Source organism: Eulemur rufifrons, chromosome 6 (assembly GCF_041146395.1).
Source record: "Eulemur rufifrons isolate Redbay chromosome 6, OSU_ERuf_1, whole genome shotgun sequence".
Lineage (NCBI taxonomy): Eukaryota > Metazoa > Chordata > Mammalia > Primates > Lemuridae > Eulemur > Eulemur rufifrons.
The window spans coordinates 56,376,993-56,396,694 of NC_090988.1; the positions used below are offsets into that span (position 1 = coordinate 56,376,993).

The window sequence follows — 19,702 nt, forward strand, 5'->3', positions numbered from 1 at the left end:
ATGATTAGTGTGTTTTCTAATGAAATTAATATGAGATTTTTTTGTTATTATGTCTACAATTCACTTAGGTATATATTTGTATTGAAATGAATACTATGAAAGCTCAGAAACAAATGCTAATTTATTAACTTTTAGGCAATGTTCTGTGTGCTTTTGTTCTCTTATCTGATGGAATTAATCTTCACAGCAATATTTAAATGTAGTAATATTACAAATTTATTTAAAATAAAATGGGATTTAGTGAAATCAAGTAACTTACTTCAGTCATTCTTAACTAAGTCAATTATTTACCTGTACAAAAATCATTTGTTGCTGGGTAACAATAACAGCATGATAAATCCATATTTAACTATAAAACTGTAAATCTGTTTTCAAATGAGGCTGTATAATTTTCTATTTCATCCTCAATGTACAGGTATATCTCATTTTACTGTGATTTGCTTTATTGTGCTTAATGGATATTGCATTTTTTATAAATGGAGGGTTTGGGGTAACTGTGGCAAGCAAGTCTAGGGTCACCATTTTCCAACAGCATGAGCTGACATCATATCTGTGTCACATTTTGGTAATTCTCACGATGTTTCAATTTTTTCATTGTTATTATATCTGTTGTGATGATCTGTGATCAATATCTTTGATGTTACTACTGTAATTGCTTTGGGGTACCACAAACCACACCCATATAAGGTGGCAAACTTATTAGATAAAGTTGTGTATGTTCTGCTCCACCAACCAGCCATTCCCTCATCTCTCCCTCTCTCCGTGGGCTTCCCTATTCCCTGAAACATAATAGTATTGAAATTATTATTAGAAATTAATAACCCTACAATGGCTTTAAGCGTTCAGGTACAAGGATGAGTTGCACATCTCTCACCTTAATCAAATTATTAAATAATTCAGCTTATTGAAGATTCATGTCAAAAGTCAAAATAGCCAAGCTGGTCATTTGTACCAAACAGCCAAGTTGTGAATGCAAAGCAAATGTTCTTGAAGGAAATTTAAAAGTGCTATTCTAGTGAACAGTGAATGATAAGAAAGAAAAACAGTCTTATTGCTGACGTGGAAAATTTTAGTGGTCTGGGTAAATCAAACCAGCCATAACATTCCCTTAAGCCAAAGCCTCATCCACAGCAAGGCCCTAACTCTTTTCACTTCTATGAAGACTGAGAGAAATGAAGAAAGTATGAAGTTAGCAGAGGTTGGTGCATGGTGTTTAAAGAAAGAAGCCATTTCCATAACATGAAAGTCCAAAGTGAAGCAGCAAATGCTAATGTAGAAACTGAAGCTAGTTATCCAGAAGATCTAGCTAAGAGAATTGATAAACGTGGTTACACTAACCAGCAGATTTTTCATGTTGATAAAGCAGCCTTTTACTGGAAGAAGACTCCAACTAGGACTTTCATAGCTAGAGAGGAGAAGTTAAAGTTTTAAAGAACAGAGTGACTCTCTTGTTAGGGTCTAATGCATCTGGTAACCTTGAAGCCAGTGCTCATTTACCATTCTGAAAGTCCTAGCCTCTATAAGAATTATGCTAAATCTACCCTGCTTGTGCTCTGTAAATGGAACAACAAACCTGGATAACAGCACATCTGTTCATGGTTTGCTGAGTATTTTAAGACTGATGTTGAGCCCCACATCTCTGAAAAAAAATTTCTTCCAAAAACTTACTGTGCATTGACAATGCACCTAGTCACTCAAGAGCTCTGGTAGAGATGTACAAGGAGATTCATGTTGTTTTCATGCCTGCTAACACAACATCCATTCTCCAGGCCATTGGTCAAGGAGTAATTTTGACTTTCAAGTTTTATCATTTAAGAAATACATTTTGTAAGGCTATTATAGCTGCTATAAAGAGTGATTTCTGGCCGGGCGCAGTGGCTCACGCCTGTAATCCTAGCACTCTGGGAGGCCGAGGCAGGTGGATCGCTCGAGGTCAGGAGTTCGAGACCAGCCTGAGCAAGAGTGAGACCCCGTCTCTACTAAAAATAGAAAGAAATTATATGGACAACTAAAATATATATATATACAAAAAATTAGCCGGGCATGGTGGTGCATGCCTGTAGTCCCAGCTACTCGGGAGGCTGAGGCAGGAGGACCGCTTGAGCCCAGGAGTTTGAGGTTGCTGTGAGCTAGGCTGAAGCCACGGCACTCACTCTAGCCCGGACAACAGAGTGAGACTCTGTCTCAAAAAAAAAAAAAAAAAAGAGAGTGATTTCTCTGATGGATCTGGGCAAAGTAAGTTGAAACCTTCTGGAAATGATTAACCATTTTAGATGCCATCAAGAATATTCACCGGCCGGGCATGGTGGCTCACACCTGTAATCCTAGCACTCTGGGAGGCCGAGGCAGGAGGATCATTTGAGCTCAGGAGTTTGAGGTTGCTGTGAACTAGGCTGATGCCACGGCACTCTAGCCTGGGCAACAGAGCAAGACTCTGTCTAAAAAAAAAAGAATATTCACAATTCATAGAAAGAGGTGAAAATATCAATGTGAACAGGAGTTTGGAAAAAGTTGATTCCAACCCTCATGGGTGACTTTAAGGGGTTCAAGGCTGCCATGCAGGATATAACTAAAGATGTGGTGGAAATAGCAAGAGAGCTAGAATTAGAAGTGGAACATTAATATGTGTCTGAATTGCCGCAGTCTCATGATAAAACTTGAATGGATGAGGAGTTGCTTCTTATGGATCAGCAAACAAAGTACTTTCTTGAGGAGGAAACTACTCGTTGCTGTGAACTTTGTTTAAATGTAAACAAAAGATTTAGAATATTACACGAACTTAGTTAATAAAACTGCAGCAGGATTTTAGAAGATTGGCTCCAATTTTGAAAGTTCTACTGTGGGTAAAATCCTATCAAGCAACATTGCATGGTACAGAGAAATTTGTCATCAAAGGAAGAGTCAACAGATGTGGTGAACTTCATTGTTGTATTATTTTAAGAAATTGCTACAGCCATCCTAACCTTTAGCAACCACTACCCCAATCAGCCATCAGCAAGACCCTTCACCAGCAGAAATGCATAACTTACTGAAGGCTCAGATGATCATTAACAGTTTTTAGCAAAAAGTATTTTAAATTAATATATGTGCATTATCTTTTAGACATAATGCTAGTGCACACTTAATAGACTAAAATATAATGTAAATGTAACTTTTATGTGCTCTGTGAAACCAAAAAATCTGTGTGACTCATTTTATTGTGATACAAACTTAATTGTAGTGGTCTAGATTCAAACCTGCAATATCTCTGACCTATGCCTGTGTGATATTTCCAGTTGTCCCACATGCTCACCAAAACCTGATATGTTCAGTCTTTTTAAATTCTAGCCATTCTAATGGCATCTTATTGTAGTTCCCATTTACATTTTTCTACTGAATGATGTTGAACCTCTTTTCAATGTACTTAGTTGCTGTCCATATGTCAAAAAAAAACTATTATAAAATTAAAAGTATAAACTCAATTTTGAGTTCTTCATATCCCAATTTTATAATTCCAGGTATGAACAAAATTTTTACTTCTAACTTTTTTTACAACTTCCCTGACATTTGATATTTCTTTTGTAGGTTTGCAAGCATCCCGGACTAAATCCCACCTATGTCTCACCATGTTGGCATTTAATGACACCTTTTCTAATTGGCCCACTTTTTCCTTCATTGGTATTCCTGGTCTGGAGACTGCACATATATGGATCTCCATCCCCTTCTGTCTCCTGTACCTGGTGGCCATTGTGGGTAATGTTTTTCTCCTCATCCTAGTTAGAGCAGAACAGAATCTTCATGAGCCCCAGTTCTATTTTTTGGCTATGCTAGCCCTTACTGACCTAGGCCTTTCATTGTGCACAATGCCTAGTGTCTTGGCTATCTTCTGGTTCGATATCCACCACATCGGCCTGCATGCCTGCCTGACCCAAATGTTCTTCATCCACACCCTCTCCTCAGTAGAATCAGGTATCCTGGTAGCCATGGCTTTTGACCGCTTGGTTGCCATCTGTGCTCCACTAAACTACCCCAGGATCCTAACCCACCATACAGTTGTCTGCCTTAGTGGAGCTGCTTTCATACGGGGTGCCACTCTCCTGGCCCCTCTGCCTTTTTTCCTCAGGACCTTTCCTTTCTGTGGGGCCAACATCCTCTCACACTCTTATTGTTACTACCCAGATATGCTGAACCTGGCCTGTGGGGATGTCACTTTCAGCAGTGTCTATGGATTGGTCTGTGTGCTGTGCACGTTTGCAGTGGATGTTGTCTTCATCCTAGCTTCATACGTAAAGATTCTGAGTGCTATTATGAAATTGTGGATCCACGACAGAAACTGGAGATCACTGCAAACCTGTATCTGTCACCTGTGCACAGTGCTTGTGTTTTACCTGCCCCTCATCAGCCTTGCAGTATTACATCGTTACACCCGGGAAACTTCCCCAATTTTATACACCACTATGAGCAATGCCTACCTCCTCATGACACCACTGCTAAACCCTATCGTCTACAGTCTCAAATCCCGGCAGATCCAGGCTGCCCTGCGCAAGCGATTTTGGGTGCAACGTGTGGTTGCTGGAGAATGAGATTTTCCATATATTAGAAGGTGGAATCAATTATAAAAGTGCTATTCAGGATCTACTATGTGTCAAGTAGTATGGTAGGCACTATGAATGTAAAAATGAAAAAAAATGCTCAGGTTCTTTCCTCAAGAAGCACATAATCTAGCTAACTAAGGAATAAAAGGAGGCTGAATGCTTAAATATGTGACCATAACTGTGACCATGAAAGATGGCTGCTTGGTAGCAATGAGGAGAAATGGCAATAGGAGACCAACCTCAGTGTTGCCAGTGTACAAGTTGGATGAAAATCACATTACCTCAGCTGCTAAGTTGAGGGGTCTGATTCTTGACTATAAAGGATCAATGAGGGACTGATTTTATAGAGAAACTAAGATGTCACCTGATTCTTGATTTCCAATATTACTTAGGTTGGGGCATTAAAAATCCAAGATGGATAATACATTTATGACTGTATGTCTGATATTTCTGTTTCTTATATGTGGATACTGGGTGATATACTGAACATTCTAAATATTAACAGAAGATAAAGGAGTTGTCTGAAAAGAAATAATATATAGGATCTGAGAAATAGTTATTCTTACCCAACTTATTTCTTCATTCAGAATTTATACTACATTCAGATTTTGTTTTGTTTTCAATTTTATATTGGGAATACATATGGTTATGTGCTGACTTCTGAAACAAGAATGCATCTCCTTTCTTTAACTTTGCAAAGAGGAAAAATGAATTAGTTTGTTCTCTTTGGGGGCCAATTCTTTAAAATTCAGAGTCACAAGCAAATTAAGAATTGTCCTGCTGAGATCAAGTTTGGAGATAAGACAAAGACTTAATTGCTCATGGTAATAAATAAACATGTGGTAGCATTAGCAAGAATTTGAAGCTATTTTAAGAAAGTTCTGAAGGAATTCCTAAATTCCTTCCTCAAGCAATCAATCAGAAAAATATTTTTAAAATCTGTGTGACACATTTGGTAGGCATCAGAGTCATACAAAATACACAATTATAATATTCACATAGCTTGCATTTTATTATTGGAAATCATAGAACAGCATTAAATTATGTAACAGAATATAGTCAGTGGTATTGGGCTTGGTTTGAATTGCTATATAAATGTAAAGGAAAGTAAGACAGAGAAGGCTGGGACCGTTAAGTATTTCCTGGAAAACTGAAAAGTCCACGAACAAAAATTGTGAAAGCTTGAAATCTGTCTCAATTTCAAAAGCAAGCTCTTACCTGTGACCTATTGGCTATTAACAGGATGGAGGGGATTAATTTTTTTCTTTAAATGTATGTTCTTTGCTCTCAGTGATAAATCATTTCGGAAGTACAGTGAACACTCTCAAAAAATAAAATAAAATTCTGGCTCTTAAATTGTTCCCCCATCTTTTAAGATGCAATTTAATTATTTTCTTTTTGGTGAGTCTTTCTGATCAGTGTCCTCTTGACTGACTTCCCCAAGGATGACTATAGTGAACTGGGGGCCATTACTAGGCAATTGTTCTGTTTTTTGAAAACAGCAGACAATTTTCCTTTGAGGAACTCCTCACTTCTCTGTATAGTTTGGATGAGACCAATAATAATATTCTAATAAATCTCTCCCAGATCTTTCACAGAGATTAAAAACTGAATAAAATATTTCTCCCTTCATGTTTTATGCTAGAACTGTTTTTTATGCTAGAACTCAAAAGATTTCCATTTCTATTTGTATTATGTCACTGGGAAGATACCAAACCACTTACAGCCATCATCTTTTCTAATTGCATGGAAGCTAATACCAATTTAAATTATGAGACAAAAGAGAAGCAAATAGGAGAAACAGATTCAGAGAAGAAAAAGAGACAAAATAGTATTGAATCCTTAATACTGTATTTGGGTCCCTGAGATACTTCCTTTCATTCTGTGACCAGGTCTGGTGTTTTAATTTGCATTTCTTTACTTATAAAGGAAATAATGAAGCAGTTTAAGGGCAGCTTCTGTTTAGGTAAATTGGATCATTTATTTAATTTCACCTTAAATAAAATAAACATATTTCTTATCTCACTCAGTAAGCAGTAATTCCTTAACTGGTGGCATTTTTGTCTGACTCAATGTCTCCTAAAGAATGGCATGTAGTTAATGCTCAGAATAGTTGTGTAAAGATGTAAAAGAAGGGGAAATGAAAAAAATGTGAGAAACAAAGGACCAAGGGTAATAACCAGAAGGATTATACATGACTATTAAATAAGTAGATTCATGATTAATAACTTAATACCTATATAACTTGATTAAAATGTATAGAATAATAGTGTCTGGCTCTGCCCTGTGATAGTCAATTTGGGGCGTTACCAGTATTGAACAGATAAATATATAATATATACAATTACAAAATGGGTAAACCTAGTCTGAACCCTTTTACATATTTTCAAATACACACATTTTAGGAAAAAAGTTCACAAGGACACTCTAAATATATCTTTGAATTGCAGGAAAATTATTATTCTCTGCTCACCTTTGATATCTTAGTGACTGAAGTCGTTGTTTTGTACTTATCTATAAATGCTGACTTGGCCCTTGTTTTCTATCATATTTTTGGCTTATGATAAAAAGTTTAATATTTATTGAGCCTTTACTGTATGCCAGACATTGTTATAAACACATTACATAAATTATCACATTTCTTATTACAAAGTCCTTAGAAAACAGACATCATTATTAACTCCTTTTCACTGATAGCTACACTGAGGCACACAGATCCTGGGTCAGTATTTTTTCCCAGATGACATAGAAGAGAAGTAACAGAGTCCTGTTTTTAGTTTAATCAGTACATGCTTGCCTTCAAATTAAAACCCAGTTTAATACAATGAGAAAATCAAGTACATATTACCTAGATGGTAAATTTTAGATGCACTGCTTGTATTTCTGCCTTAATCTCTCACTTAATTTTCATGTTGGATGAGGGTTAGATTGTGATTATTTCATAGTAAGAACTGTAAAATGTAAACAGATTTAAATAAAAATTATGAAAAAACTCCTTTTTCTTTCATTTGAAATATCTCCCCCTACAATATTTCAACTTCCTGATAGTAATAAGTGTCTATATAACAATATAAACATGTTATTTTAAATCATATTTTAGCCATATAGCTATAAATGAGGGGTTCTCATGTAGCAAATTTTTGTAGGACTATTTGGATTGAAATGGGGACCCACAGGTATGTGATATGAACTCTAGAAATAATAAACATAAAATGAAGATACATAAAGATTTATAAATATTTTTCCTGATCTAATGCTGGAAGAGAATCTCCTATTTCCAGAAAGGTAGTAGTAAAACTATGCAGAGATGTGCCAAAGGAACTACTTCAGCACACAGGAAAATAATGTCTGTTCCTCCTCTTTTTTTCCCCCAATATTCCCAGTACCTTTGAATCCGTTTCTCCAAGAGATCCACTCTTTCTTTCATGCTACCTTAAGTGCAAACAGTCTGCACAGCACTCTTCTGATCTGTTTTGTTTTCACGCTATAAACGAATGGGTTGAGGACTGGTGTGAGGAAGAGGAAAATATTGGACATGGTGACATGTGGGAGAGGGGAATGGTACTTGCTTATCCTGTGGATTAGTGCTAAGGCAATAAGTGGAACATAGAAAATGAGGACAGTGAGAATATGGGAGACGCAGGTGTTGAGTGCCTTAAGACGTCCTTCCCTGGAAGCAATGCCCAGGACTGTCTTCAAGATCAGAGCATAAGACAGAACAATAAAGACAGAGTCAACACCAAAGGAACAGAGGACCAAAGCCAGCCCATAGATGATATTAACGCGAATAGACCCACAAGCTAGCTTCATCACATCAGGGTGGAAGCAGAAAGAGTGGGACAGGATGATGTTTTTACAGAAGGGAAGCCGTTTGAGCAGGATGGGCAAGGGGGCCATCAGCGCCACTCCCCGAGCCATAGCAGCCAGGCCCATCTGAGCAATGCGGGAATGGGTCAGGATCGCAGTATAGCGCAGTGGGTTTCGTATAGCCACGAAGCGGTCAAAGGCCATGGCCAGCAGGATGGCTGACTCCGTGGAAGAGAAGGTGTGGATAAAGAACATCTGTGCCAAGCACCATGGAATTCAATCTCTCTGTGGTTGAGAAGAAAGACATTGAGTACAGTGGGCAGTGTAGAGGCCGACATGCCTGTGTCGGTCACTGCCAACATGCACAAGAGTGTATATTGAGGCTCATGAAGGCTGGGATTCTTATGTATTATGTGAATGATGATGCTGTTCCCCAATATGGCAATGACATACATGACGCTCAGTGGGATGGAGATCCAGACATGAGCATCCTCCAGCCCTGGAATTCCTGAAAGAAGAAAGAAGGGTGGCTGGTAGTGGCTGCCATTGAGCACAGACATGATGATTAAACCTAAATAAGAAAGAACATGAGTGGGAATGTGAAGCAATAAAGTTAATTCAAGTTCATCTAATGGTTTTTAGAATCTAGAGGTGGAGACCAACTAAAATATCTGTTGCATGCTGAGAAAATTGAATAGAGTTAAAATCAGTTTAATTAAAAATATTATATAGGTAAATTTTAGGTGATTTATAACCACTATCTTGTAGGCAATTTTGTAGATGCAATGGTAACCACCAAATACACTAGTGGATAAATTATGCCAAAGGATTTTGAACAGATGGCCTCAAATAACAAATTAAGATTCATAATCACATGTTAATTTATTCAATTTAAAACAGTGAGAAGCAGAGAGAAAGAGAGTACATTGGTTAACACACTTAGAATAGTGTGCAAGTGGGTAAGATGACCCATAGTATCTAAATCTTAGATTTTGCAATATCCATAGGCTTTGTCTTTGTGCTGATGGTGTGGTTAGAAGCACCGGAGTTGAGGTTAGAGCAAGAGGATCCCAGCCAGGTACCTGAAGCCAACACTCACACTGAGGCACAGAGCATTACATGTGCATGGCCACAGCTCTAAGTCATCAATAAGGCTGCTGGATACCTATGAGTTTTACCTGTATTTCTTGTGCTGAAAACATGTGGGGTCAGAATAAAACCACAATGGGTGTCATTAATGGGCAACTTATTTAGTATACCATAGCTGTCATCTTAGATGTGGTATTATCACACTTTAGGACTCTTTCCCCAACTCTTTATATATATATATATATGTGTGTGTGTATAACCACATGAATTTTCTTAAAGAAATAGAAGCAGAATACCTAAATGAAAGAAACAGTAAGACTGATACAGACAAAACTGATAAAGGAGAAATAAAGAGTAGAAATTGCTTGTGACCCAGAACTCTTTCATATAAGTACAATGAAAGACAGAATGGAAAGTTAAGAAACATAGAGTTACCAGATATTTACTGAGCACTAAATATGTACCAAACATTGTAATAGGATTTGTGGGGTGACACAGATGACATGTAACTTCTTATCCCTGCTCTAAAGTTCCAAATAGTGTATGCTATTTTGTGTAGAAGAAGCATCAGTTAAAAAGTGTGAACAAGGAAATGCATTATATAATGGCCTCTGACAAATTACAGAACTTTACTAATTATTTTTCCCTCAAACATTATTTCATTTGATCATGACTTCAACCATCAAGGAGAAAACAAGATTTATTATACCAAAGCCCAAACAAAAATACAAACAAAACAAAGATAGCAAAAACCTAAATGAGCCAACATTTAGAAATGTTAAACAAATTTCCAAGCTTAGATGTATTTGAATTAGCCAGTATTATAACTTAATTTTTATGTTTCTGTTTTTATTTTTTATTTCTGTTCTGTTTGTTTTCTTTCAAAGATACTGATACATTAATATAAAATAAATATATAAATAGTAGGCATACAATGAAAGGACAGGAAATGAAAACTTGAACACTCAAAAAAGAATTCAAGATGAAACATGAGCTAGAAATTGGGTGATAAAATTACTTTGAAGAGCAAAAATCAGGATAATTCCATCATAAGAGCAAAAATATGGAGATCAGGATAAGACTCATTAGGGAAGGGCACTAAGGATAGTCTCCTGATGCAATGAAGAGTTGTAAAAGGGTAAAATGGTAAAATAAGATGGAATAGGTAGTATGAAGTCTTGTTGGAGACCAAAAAGTCAAGGGTAATGAGGATGTGGTTCAGTGAAGATTCTACCAAGTATCACAATGCAGACTCACTAACATAAAAGGGAGTTTGGATTTAGCACAAACTCCTTGGTAACTCTAAAGTAACTAAGACGTCAAATGGTAAGAATCTAAACAAGAATGTCTCATCCACTAGGGAGAGACATAGATAAGGTCATTTTTAAGAAAAAAACAACCACACAGGATTTAACTAGATAAAGAGGAAGAAGTTTCACCTTCTCTCATTTTACAGCAAGATTTTGAGCCTGGTTTTTTGATTTATCTAATGACATGGAAGAGTATTTTAGACAATTTAAAACAGGAGCTATGTTTTTTGAAAAAAAGGGTGAAGAAAAAAAATCCATTTTGAGAACATTTTAATCTATTTGCTAGCATTATCTCTAATGGCTTACTGATAGTTGGAAGCACTGGATTGGACAGAGAAGTAGAAGTTAGTTATGGCGAAGAGGATGTAACTCACATGGTGGTATTAACTATAATTCAGAATATGTGATGTGTATAGGGAAAAAGATAGTCAATAGGGTTATGGCTAATAATGCTCAGTACAGGCCCACATTCAGGTATTTGGAGCAGGAAAAAGAGCAGTGAAGCAGAGGATACACAATAGGAAATTGAGGAAAAAAAGATAACTGAATAGTGGAATGTCCTAGAGATAAAAAAAAAAAATGGGAGGATTTCGATAGAGAGATAGTCAATGGAAGTAAATTTTTATAATGAAAGCTGGAGAACTAAGAAACCTCTCCCCCTGTGTTGTACTTGGTGATTAGAAATGTTTGTAAAAGTGATTTTAGGAGAATATTGCACCAGAGAGCAAGAATGAAGTGGGTAATGAGGAGCTAGTAGGAGAAAAATATAAACTCTAAAATATAAGTTACAGAAAACATAGTTGTAGGTTTTTTATAAGATAGCAGAGATAAGAAAGACAATTTGTGATTGAGAGCTTAAGCTCTGAAGTCAGAGTTATGCGAATCAGTACCTTCCTTCCCCATCCCCTCCAATATATGAGATGGTGATCTTGGACTAGCTGCTTAACCCACTGCTTCTCAGTATCCTCTGCTGTAAACAGATCAGCTGGGTTCTGGTGCACTGTCTCTAGGGGAAGACTTTGAACTAAAAAGGCAAGCAGAGTTTGCACTATTGGGAGTAGGGAAGTGTAAGGAAAGAGTAAAGTGGGTATAATTTAGGGAAAAAGAGGGGAATATGGAAGAGAGCAAGTGTCTCCCTTCAAAGTCCTAATTCTAGAAAGCCCTTCTGTTGAGGATTATAAGAGAATAATCACATTGCTAACTTTTTTTGGTCACTATACACACAAAGGAAATATTTTCTCTTCTAAAGTACACCTGCATGTTCAAAAAATACATAGTGGGTCATATATTTGATTTGACAGAGCCTGACTAAAAAGAGTATACTAATCTATGGAATCATATTTTTTCACAAGTCAGTTTAGAAACTTAGATGTGTAGAGTAATGGTTCCTCTGAATTATACTTGGATGTGTGTGGGCAGAGAAGTCTTTCCTAGGTCTTATTAGTAGGGGGAAAATATGCCATGGATCTGGCATGAGAGGAAATAAGACTAAATTATGTAGTAACTCTCATCTCTTACATTTTCCTTAAGAATTCCTACAAAATAATATATGTGAGATTCTGCTATACTTTCATTGGAGAGTATTAGTAGTACTTTTTGTAAACAATCTGTATTACATTTAATGCTTAAATAATTCAGAAAAAAAGTAGCTCAGTTTTTGCCATAATAAGGAATTCACTATAGGAGAGACAAAAATGTTTGAAAAAAATAAAATTGATGATGAGGACTCTGTGGAAATGGAAGTGTTAATAAAAAAAAAAAAAGATGACTAGGAAGTACATCAACTTCAGAGTAGTACTTCGGGTATGGAAAGAAATAAAAGTAAAGGTTAAAAACTGATAAACAAAAGAAAGAGCAATGTGAGGGCATAGATAGTCTTAATAATTTTTTTTTTTACTTTAAATTTAGCCACTATGACAGTGTTTTTACTGCCAGCTTTAACCAGTCTATGCTCATCTCCCATGAACTTCCCCTGAGCTATGGTAACTTACTGCTTTCAGGCCTTCATATGTGAAGTCTGGTTAGAAAAGTCCTAGTTCACGTTGGTGGCCAAGGCACTTAGGAGAGATAGTAGCATCTGACAGGACCACAGATAGTGCTTGGAACATTCATTCCTCCTTGAGGTGGAAAAGCTACAAAGCTGCTAAAAGGCTGTTAGTCTCTTCCATATCCCTTGAGGAATGGCCAGGGCTTGTGATGTCTTGGGAGATTATAGAGTCCCTGAGAGAATAAGATTGGGAAACTAAAAGTGAGAAAAACAGCTGAACAAAATATCCCTTCTTTCTTCCTGCACAGAATCATTTTTAGCAAAAAAAGTCCTCTATACAATGGAAATAGCTAGATGCTTAGTGAGATTCAGAGTGGTGTCTGAGTTAGGTTATGTTTGCGTGTATGAATGGTTGGAAGGGTGTGAGAACAGGGATTAGAGTTTATTTTGAGTTAAAAATTTGTATTTCAAGCATCTTCTTTAAAAAAGGCAATCTCATCACACTCCTAATATGAAAAACAGTCACATGTTTAAGAAAATACAAGAATATAGACTTTAGTCCAGCCAGATCAATTTTAATACCAGTTAAAGCATGCTAGTTAGTTTTGTTTTAGATGAATAAAAAGACTACAATACTGTTGAAGAAGCACACTTCCAAGCAAACAAATAAACAGAACTACATCAACTCAGTTATCTAGGAATCTTCCTTCATAACCCATATACATAGGATGTTAGAATAAAAAGGTATTGTAGAAACCATCATGTAGATCTGTTATTATTAATAGCTATGAGAGCTTGAGCAGGAACATGCATTGTCCAGTGAATACATGTTTATAGTGAAATTAAGAATATAAATCCAAGTTTCTTGACCAAATTTACTTTTGAGAGCCAATGACTGCAGTGATTATAAAGCATAGATTCCGCAGCTAGACACCTGGAGTCAAAACTCAGCGGGACTCAGCCACTTACCTTTAGTGTACTTTAATTGATTACTTAAACTCACTATGCTTTGTTTGCTTATCTATAAAATAGGTATTTGTGAGGAATATGTTATTTGTGAGTAATAGGTTATTTGTGAGTAATAATGCGTAACATGTAAAGAATATAGTACATTTGAATGTTGAAGTTTACCTACAGCCTGTGATCCTGGAAACCAGCAACCTCCCTTTGTGTTTAGAGAAACTGTTTATTGCAAGGAACTACTCTTTCCCATGTGATTTAAGTAAGATTGGGGAATGCCCTCCGCCAATTTTTTTTGCCTGTGATGAGGCCAGACACACACCATCCAAAATCTCGTAGTGTGCCTCATGAGTGGTTAGCTGAACTGTTTTATCCCCACTGACCAATCAGAACATATAGAGCGTACAGACCAAATTTTGGTTAAACTTCTCCTCCTCCCCCTGGCCCTTTACTTTGGCCCACCCTCAGCCTGAGCCACTCTCAATTCCTCTAGAGATTAGGCAGGCCTCAGGGTAAAACATTCTCTGATCTGCTACCTAACCATACCACCCTTTCATATCACTTTTCCATATCTGGATCTTTCTAGAATTCTTCACTCCTCTCTATCAAAGAAAAATTCATTTTGACTTAAATACTTAAGACATTTGCAAACCTTACTGTCACAGGTCTCCCATTTCTTGCCCTAATACTTTTCTTCCTTTTGCAATAATCCCTTAAAATAAGTATGGAGTTTCCCCACTAATTCTAGATTCATTTTGTACCTGTAAATTTTCTGGTACATAATAAACACTATAAATGTGTTACTTATTATTTTAGTGTTCTCATCACAAATACTTGAAAAATAAGTGAGCTAAAGCATATGATAATTAGTTTGATTTACCCATTTCACAATGTATACATATTTCAAAGCATCATGTTGTACACCATAAACATACAAATTTTACTTGTCAAGTTAAAAAAAGGGCACAGCCTTTGAATCAGTACATATGGGAGTTTTAATAGTCTTATTACTAGGAGCTTTCTAGGGCACTGTATGCCTCATCCATGCATAGAGTGACAGTCAAAATATTATATCTTTGAACAAGACAAATGTTTCTTTGCTGAAATCAAGAGATTCATAGTGTGTTTAAGTGAAGATGAGGGAAAACAAAATTAGGGTTAAAATGATAATAAATAACTAAATAAATGACATCTAATGATATCAATGTGTTTGTATACCCTTAAATGTTTTATGGGGCAAAAAAAGAGCCTGATTTACTGGGATTAATATATTCTTATTTATACTAATAATATGTGGTGGTTTTTAATCCTGAGTTCAAAAATTTTGGACTGGGGAGATTCTGACAAATTATTTAATGTCTTTTAACTTTTTTCTCCTTATTTTTAAAATGGAACTAATAAAACTCATCTCATTTACTTTAAGAGATAATAATGTTGGCGATGCAATTAAAGTTTAAAGCTAAGATAGACATTTAATAGCTAGAGTATTTTTTTTTCTTTTTTTTATGTCAGCTAATTACAGGGGTACAAATGTTTAGGTTACATATATTACCTTTACCCCACCCAAGTCAGAGCTTCAAATGTGTCCATCCCCCAGACGGTGTGCACCACACCCATTAGGTGTATATGTACTAACCCCTCCTCCCAGCTGCCCAACACCTGATGAATGTTACTATTATATGTACACTTAAGTGTTCACAAATTAATAGCAATTTGATGGTGAGTACATGTGGTGCTTGTTTTTCCATTCTTCTGATACTTCACTTAGTAGAATGGGCTCCAGCTGCATCTAGGATAATACAAGAGGTGCTAGATCACCATTGTTTTTTGTGGCTGAGTAGAACTCCATGGTATACATACACCACATTTGATTAATCCACTTGTGTACTGATGGACACTTGGGTTGTTTCTGCACCTTTGCAGTTGTGAATTGTGCTGCTATGAACATCCAAGTGCGGATGTCTTTTTTATAGAATGCCTTTTTTTTTCCTTTGAGTAAATACCCAATAGTGGAATTCCTGGATCAAATGATAGTTCTACTTTAAGTTCTTTGAGGTATCTCCATATTAATTCCCAGAGCTTGGTGTTGAAATTTGAAGCCAAGCACTTGGTAGAAGCTTTGAGTCATGTGATGACTGGTATATGTGTGTAAAAATATATTGAATCATATGGTCTGAGAAGAAGTGGCATTGGGTAGCTGGAGTTGGGGCTGCAAAGAAGGGAAAGGATGGGGAAACAGAAAGCTTTCTAAAATATCTAAACTTGGCCTTTATCCTAAAGCTAATTGTAAACCACTTGATTATGTAAAATTAGCTATATGAACAGAGAGATAAGAAAATATTTTAGAAAGATCCATCATGTAGCATTGTGGATAATGAATTGCATCAAGGTAATAACCAACAATACCACGAGCTTATTGGCAGATAAGAAGAAAATATCTCAATTCTCATAAAACCATACCTTGTAGTGATGACATATTCCCCAGAGAGAAGCAGACAAATGAAAGAGTAAAAGTCATGGTATCTTTTTCACTAAGGCCACACTTGACTAGTTGAGCAAGTGTCCCCTGCCCTTCATTGCTTTATGCACTGCTGACCTTATCTGTTTGGTTTTGAGGCTATAAACTAAGGGGTTAAGAACAGGAGTCAAGAAGAGGAATAGATTGGCCATGGTGACATGGAGAAGAGGAGATGTGAATTTACCAAACCTATGAATTAGGGTCAGCACAATGAGAGGCACATAAAAGATGAAGACAGTGAAGATGTGGGAAACACAAGTATTAAGTGCCTTCAGCTGACTACCTTTTGAGGCAATACCCAGCACTGTTTTCAAGATCAATATATATGAAATGACAATGAACATAAAGTCAATTCCAAAGAAGCCAATGACAAGGGACAACCCATAGATCATGTTGATTCTGACAGGGCCACAGGCCAGCTTCATCACATCAGGGTGGTAGCAGTAACAGTGGGAGAGGATGACACCTTTGCAGAAGGGCAGTCGCTTGAGCAGGATTGGCAAGGGTACCATCAACGCCACTCCCCTGCCCACAGCTGCAAGCCCCATCCGAACAATCCGAGTGGAAGTTAAGATGGCAGTGTAGTGCAGTGGGTTGCGAATGGCTACAAACCGGTCAAAGGCCATGGCCAGCAGGATGGCTGACTCCATGGAGGAGAAGGTGTGGATGAAGAACATCTGTGTCAGGCAAGAGTGGAACTCGATCTTCCTGAGGTTCAGGAGGAAGACATTGAGTACTGTAGGTAGAGTTGATAAAGACAGACCCAGATCTGTAGCCGCCAGCATAGACAGGAAGATGTACTGAGGCTCATGAAGGCTGGGGGTGGTTTTGATAACAAAGAGGATGGTGCAGTTCCCGAGGAGGGCAACAAGGTACATGGCGCACAGCGGGACAGAGATCCAGACTTGTGCATCCTCCAGCCCAGGGATGCCTGTTAGAAGGAGAGTGGGGGGCTGGGACCAGCTATGGTTCCTAAGCTCCATCAGTATATTTCTTGACATCTAGCCCAGATCAGCTTCCAACTGGTTCTACAGGGAGAAAAAAAATCACAAATTTTAAAATAAAAAGAAATAATGCATCTGACTCCTCTGGGGCAGCAACTTCTTAGGCAATTTACATGAAAGACTTGATACTTAAAAGATTTCCAAAGTTACCTGAATAGCTATCTGGAAAGAAGGAAATGGATAATTGGTCTTAACATGTAAGAGCTAGTACAATAACTTTGGCCTCAAACACTCAGTTATTGATCAAGTGAAAATACAAATTGAAGACTTTTTAAAATTATTTATACCAATGCTAAGAAAATTTCATTCCCAGAAGGTTTTTTTGTTTTTTGTTTTTTGTTTTTATGATTCAGTGTCTCCTTGTGTTGCCCAGGCTGGAGTGTAGTGGCCCAATCATAATTGACTGCAGCCTTGAACTCCTGGGCTCAAGCAATACTCCTGTGTCAGCCTCCACAGTAGCTGGGGCTACAGTGTGCACCACCATGCCCACTTAATTATTAAATTTTTCTTTTTTTGTAGAAACAAGGTTTCATTATGTTGCCCAGCCTGATCTCAAGTTCCTGGGCTCAAAAGATGCTCCTGCCTCAGCCTCCCAAAGCGCTAGGATTACAGGTGTGAGTCACTGCACCATGGCCAAGAACTCTCTTTTTCATGATCATTTTATTTAATTATGTTTTAATATACTTTTATTTTCAATCATTTGGAAAAACTCTGAAAAACTTCCTGCACTTTCTCCCACATCAACATCACAATTATATGTATTCAGACATCTGGAAACATGGCATTTTTCCTGGCATTTCTACCTACAGAAATAAAGCACAGAATATTTCAATAACCCACATAAATCCCAAGTCATTTTTTCTACTTCATGTGATACCATTCATTCTTATAATGAATTTACAGGTTGTATAATGTTTTCTTTTTAAATAATATGCTGTTTTTTTCAAAGGAGGTTACTCATCAAAATATAAGACAGTGATAAAACCATTAAAGTGGATATTGCTATTACTTGTTCTAGAATTGTGTCAAATATCAACAAATAATTTCTTGAACAAATTTGAAATATCTCTGTCTCAAAATATATATATATATATCATCTTAGGAAATAATAAATACCTTAATAGATATCTTAAATATAGGATGATTGGAGGAATTGGTGTTAGCACACATTTTTAGTCTACAAGGAAAATCAGAAGAGATATTATGAATGATTGGTTGAATACATTTACATTTAGTGTTTTGTTTAAAATTACAATTTGCCATGCAGGAAGAGAAATACTGATTCAGCTACATTGAGATACAGGGAGCAGGTTAGGAAAAGAGATAATATAACTGACCTAACCTCTTATTTAGAAGAGCATGAAATCCAAACAAAATGTTTTATGTAGAATCATATTATTTAAAACTAAGGCCAAAAGTAAAAAACAGCAGAGAAAAATTTTAACAAAAATTAATGAAGGGTTTCTTCTCAGTAAAAGGGCTATGGGCAGGGAGGATTGAGACAAAAAAACTATTTAATATTTTTTTGTGCTTAGCAAAAATTAGAACATCTGTATTATTTTAAAACCATGTAAATATAAAAAAACACAAAATAATATTTGTAGAGGTATTAATATATTTTTGATGAGTAAATCCCAGATGAATCACAATTTATATATATGTCCATCCATTGATTTTTAGACCTCTGTTTTTTTCAGTCTTGCATTCACACATTCTCCGTACTGAATGTCTACTGTATCCTACTACATTCTTTCATGGTGTGACTAGTAAAGTGATTTTTACAAAGCATATCCTTTTAGAGGAGGGAGAGTCACAAATAACATAGGTAGCCCTTAACAAAGAGGCCAACTTCTTAGGGACCTAGAATTCCAAGGGCAATAGTAGCTTTATACAATTTTTTCACCTGCACATGTGAAGTATCAGAGTTACTCATGTTGAAACAAATAAAGAAGAAGAAAGTCATTGTGCCTAATAGACTGGGACATCCAACCACACCATAAACATTATCCCCATTCAGTCACTCAACACACTCAGACAAAGAGCTCTCTTATGAAACATATTTAATAAAATTCTGACATCCTACAACATGCAATACACCTCTTTTAAACATGCACATAAGCATATACTACAGGTTCATATATACACACAACCAGTTCTCCTTTTGCTTCAGCTGTCTTTCAAAATAGCTTAGATTTCACTCTTCTTTTTTTATTCATCTTTCTCTTATGATTTTAGCACCAACACAACTGCTACAACCACTACCAGTGTCAAGACCACCATCAACAAAACTTCAACAACTAGTATAAAACTCAAGTATATACTTAATCCATATGATTACCTACCTCATTTTTTAATATTTCTTGTGTATATGTGCTGGCCATTTTAATGAGATGAATGTTTTTTGTTTTAACTACTTGAATTTTTCATAGTCACTCTCTAATTTAGTCAGATTG

At 36.5% G+C, this 19,702-nt stretch overlaps 2 protein-coding genes and 1 pseudogene across 2 annotated transcripts; 1 reads left to right on the plus strand and 2 right to left on the minus strand.

The window, feature by feature from the left end:
* The first annotated feature begins 3,605 nt into the window (after nucleotides 1-3,605).
* Nucleotides 3,606-4,562, plus strand: LOC138384852 (olfactory receptor 51I1-like). The gene has a single exon (XM_069470516.1). It carries the CDS (start codon nucleotides 3,606-3,608, stop codon nucleotides 4,560-4,562), a length of 957 nt encoding a protein of 318 aa, XP_069326617.1.
* A 3,435-nt stretch (nucleotides 4,563-7,997) lies between these two features.
* LOC138384854 (olfactory receptor 51I2-like) lies at nucleotides 7,998-8,941 on the minus strand (annotated as a pseudogene).
* A 7,333-nt stretch (nucleotides 8,942-16,274) lies between these two features.
* On the minus strand, nucleotides 16,275-17,228 carry LOC138384855 (olfactory receptor 51G2-like). Its single transcript, XM_069470517.1, has one exon. The coding sequence runs from the start codon at nucleotides 17,226-17,228 to the stop codon at nucleotides 16,275-16,277; it is 954 nt and encodes a 317-aa protein (XP_069326618.1).
* Between the last annotated feature and the right edge of the window lie 2,474 nt (nucleotides 17,229-19,702).